Source organism: Dipodomys ordii, unplaced genomic scaffold, assembly GCF_000151885.1.
Source record: "Dipodomys ordii isolate 6190 unplaced genomic scaffold, Dord_2.0 Scaffold6, whole genome shotgun sequence".
Lineage (NCBI taxonomy): Eukaryota > Metazoa > Chordata > Mammalia > Rodentia > Heteromyidae > Dipodomys > Dipodomys ordii.
The window spans coordinates 13,791,141-13,795,304 of record NW_012267222.1 but is presented as its reverse complement, the minus strand read 5'-3'; the positions used below and the strand labels follow the sequence as shown (position 1 = coordinate 13,795,304).

The 4,164-nt window shown below is 49.9% G+C and overlaps 1 protein-coding gene across 1 annotated transcript in view; it reads right to left on the bottom strand.

Annotated features, from left to right (window-relative positions):
- The window catches only part of Ifnlr1 (interferon, lambda receptor 1), a 27,634-nt gene that overhangs the window by 15,987 nt on the left and 7,483 nt on the right, over window positions 1–4,164 (bottom strand). The window contains exon 2 of the mRNA XM_013032415.1: window positions 3,282–3,405. Within this exon, the coding sequence (XP_012887869.1) occupies window positions 3,282–3,405 (124 nt within the window). The remainder of the gene's footprint in view (window positions 1–3,281; window positions 3,406–4,164) is intronic.

The window sequence follows — 4,164 nt, the reverse complement described above, 5'->3', positions numbered from 1 at the left end:
AAGGAGGAGGCTACAATGCTTGATAAGAAATGTACTCATTATCTTGCTCATGTAATTGTAACCCCTCTGTACAGTATTTTCACAATTAAAAAAAAAAATTAAAAAAAAAGAGTAGTGCTCTACCACTTTGAGCCACAACAGCACTTCTGGTTTTCTGGTGGTTAACTGCAGATAAGAATCTCATGGATCTTCCTGCCTGGGCTAGCTTTGAACTGAAATCCTCAGATCTCAGCCTCTTGAGTAGCTGGGATTATAGCCATGAGTCACTGGCGCCTTCCAGTAATGTTGATTTTTAACAGGACAATTGAAATCAATAAGGAGCTTATTATTACTATTTTAATGTAGGCCTTCTCAGTTGTAAACTTGTCAGCTAGAAATGACTAGCTATTAAGGAAAACATATAACTGGATTACTTTCCCATCGCTGTGACCGTATCAACTAAAAAGGGAGAAGGATTTATTACAGACCACTGTTTCAGAGAGCGCAGTCCATGGCCACTTGGCTCAATAATTCTAGGCCTATTGTGAGGCAGAACATCATGGCAGTGGATCGTATGGCAGGCTGCAAGAGCTTTGCCACTATCAATGAAGACAGGAAATAGAGGGAGACAGGAAATGGCCAGGGACAAGATACCCTCAAGGACCCACCCCCTAGTGACCTACGTCCTTCAGCTAGGTGTTACCTCCTAAAGTTTCTAGAACCTCCCAAAACAGTGCTACCAGATGGTGACCAAGTGCATATACAACACACGGAGTCTCTGCATTTGAGTATTGTGTGTGTGTGTGTGTGTGTGTGTGTTCATAGTCAAACCATGACCACAAGAGAAAGACTTTAGGGGGGATGTTGAATAATCTTGAACACTGAAATTTTTTTTAATCAAAAGTGGAATCTACTCCATTTATAAAACAATAAATACATAACTGGGATTTGAGAGAGGAAGACAAATATTGAACACAGAAAAAGAGGATATTAAAACAGGGAGTTCGGGTCTGGCCAGTGCCATCTTGGCCTCTGGGTGAATGGGAGGGTCTGGCATCTTGTCTTCATGGTGGGGGAAAGCAAAGCCCCTGTCTCCCACGTGATGGACGTGTCTGAATCCCTGGAGGAAGGGATGGGTACTAGGCTGATAGGTTACTAAACCTGTCAGTCCAGTGGTCCAGTGCCTGGGACTGGGCGTTTCCTGTGACCCTGCCTCCTGACCTGACCAGCTCAGGTGTCATTAAGCTATGCCATGTTCATGTCCTGTCTGCTGTCACCTGTCTCTTCTCCAGTCACCATGATGTCCCAATTCAACTCTCCATTGGAGCTGAATTGGTTTGTTGGTATTGCTTTTGTTCTTTCCTTCCTCTCTGGCCTTCAGGGCATAGTTTTGTAAGTGTGAAGTGTATTTGCTGGCTGCTGGTATTTGAGACAGGAGTCTACCATGAAGTTGCCAGCCTTTTAATAAAGACTCTAAGATTCAACCTCTCAAAATATGGCTTCTCACCTTACAACAATATAAACAATGGGAGTCGCTGAAGAAGAAAATGAAAGCAAGAGAACAGAATACTAAAGACTACTCATGATGGGTATGTGCTGTCTCCGGATACAGTTCTTGCTTTGCAATGCTCTCCTGAGCCGAGCCAGGGCCCAGACCTCACATTGGCAGATCTGCTAATCTGTATCTGCAGCTATCTTTCTGGTCATCTCCCTGATTGTAAGGCAGTGTAAGGTCTGCCACCGGCCATAGGATCCCTGGCCTCCCTTCCTCCTGTATAAGTCTCTGCCAAATATCTGAGTTACCTAGGTAATTGGCATATCTAGAAGCAGTCACCTTCCTTTCCTCCAAGGTCACATCCTGGGCCTTCACACCTCCCATTAGACCAGGGGAGGGCCCTAGGCTCTGAGATCACATCCCCTACCTGGCCACACCTCTTCACACCCCTGGCCTAGATAAGTCCTGGCCTGGGAATGGGTTGTCCCTTCTGGTGCTCTCCACCTTGCACAGTGGGGCAGCAGTTTGGTAAATAAACTTCTTTTCCTGCCTGAGTATGTCCTCGTGGTGTTCTTTTTATCAGCTACCTAATTAAACCTCCCTATTTAATTTACCCTACAGGCAGGAAGGGCACAAACTCTGGGATCAGAGAGACTTGGGTTCTTCTTCTGGCTCAACCACTAGCTTTCTTGGACAAGTCAAGCCTGGCTTGTTTCCTCCCCTCTGAAATGAGGCAGACACAGCATGTGCCTGGGCCAGGGTAGGTCTGAGAGCATGAGAGCTCTAACTCCACTTCCTGTTCCTACCTTCACCAACTCCAGGTTGATCCTCCCAGCTTTCGGCCTCGGTTCTCTTGCCTTTCTAATGAAGAACTCCAGGCCATTCCCATCTACGTTTGAAAGATGGAGCATGTACTACCAATCTCAGATTCCTCTGGGCTAGTATTTATCGACTGCTTGGGCTTAAATGGGAAGGACCCCCCCCCCCAGGCCCTGTCCAGCTCCCCAAGGAAAGCGGGATGATGGGAACATGCCTAGGTCTCCAGGCTCTGCAGGAGGAAGTACCAGCTCCTGGCTGTATGTCTGCTCTCACGCATCCGCTGGAACAACTTCAAGTACTTCATCTGGGCACTCAAGTCTTGCATTTCCTTGCAGTTCCTTCTAAGCCCCACTCCAATGCTTCTCCATCCCTGGCAGACCACTGAGTGGTCTCCTCTGTGAGCGCCCCAAAAGCCAAGCTGTGAGACCTGAAAGGCTTGGGGGTTTGGAAGGCCTTCTAACACACTCTCAGAATGCCAAGAGTTTCCAGAAAAGGTCAATCAGTCCTGGTTTAACAGGAATTCAGATTTCAATCCTGGGTGTGGGCTAATTCCACCCTAAACTGCCTGGGGAGCCTGCAGACTAAGGTTTATGCAAATTGTACTGTTCAGCTCTAGTTCTGGGATGTGGAAGTAACTTTTATACAAAATACTGTCACATGTGGTTGCTTATGCCTTTCTGTCTGCACATACTTCCCTATATGAAATGCAATAAAAACCCTGGTTAATGGAACCTTGGGATCTGAAGCTGGTGGAGGGCTACAGGTCCCCTGGCACCCCAAATCTCAATTCCACCATCCAGGCTCCATTACTGCCCTGTCCCAGGTTGCAACATGGATCCCACTACCTCCAACCTTTCTTTGAAGCCTCTCTCTACACACCTGGCGTGGGCCCAGAGAAGCACTGGAGGCTAGCCACCCCAACACACTCCTCCACTCCCCACCCCCACTTCTTCCATCTCTCACCCACCAGCTCAGAGGCTCCCCTTACCCTCGGAAGGTCACAAAATAGGTCACATTCTGGGGGTTGCCAAGCCCTGGGAGCCACGTCAGGTACACACCGAAGTCCTGGGAGAACAGGGTGACGTTCCGGGGAGGGGCTAGATGGGGGCTGCCTGTGAGGAAGAAGAGATCATGAGGCTGGAACTCAGGGCTGGTCCAGAGATCCTGAGGCCCTTCTCAGCCAATGAATCCTAAACTCAGAATTCAGATCCAGGCCGGGCCTGGCCAATTCTGAGCATTTTATTCCCCTTCCTCCTGTCAGTTTTCCAGGGCTGGTTCAGTCTCATTCTTCTGTCACTTTAGGCCACAGCATCTGTGGACCACCGTGTCCCAGGGGGTTGGAAAAGGAACACGGCTCTGTGTCCTGAGCTAAGGGAGACCGTGGTCCCAGGAGGCACCCTGGACACAAACATGTTGCCCTGCTTTCTCAGACGTCGTCTCATCGCTGCTATTTTCCTTGAGCTCTCCTTCAATGGTCTGTGACTCAGTTTCCCCCTTTGAAAAAGGAAGTACTCCCAGGATGGCTAGGTTGCAAAGCTTTAACAGCCCCTGATTCCCGACGCAAAGAAGTGATTCCAAAGTGTGGGATCCGATCCTTCCTTGGTTGCTCCAAGTAAGTTTCCAGCTCTTTCAGACCAGGTAGAAAGATGACCCCCGCCGCTCGGCCGGGCCGCTCCTCCCCGGATTGGTGACCGAGGTGGGGGTAGGGTCTCCACTGGAGATACTAAATTCGAGCCTGAGTCGGGGCTCGGCCGGGCTCGGCCGCGCCCGCTCGGCGGGCCGGGAGTCGGGAGCTGGGCGCGATTCCCGGAAAGGGGGGCGCAGGGCCCGCCTCCCGGAAAGGATGCGCTCCCCGTGGGGCTGGTCAGACC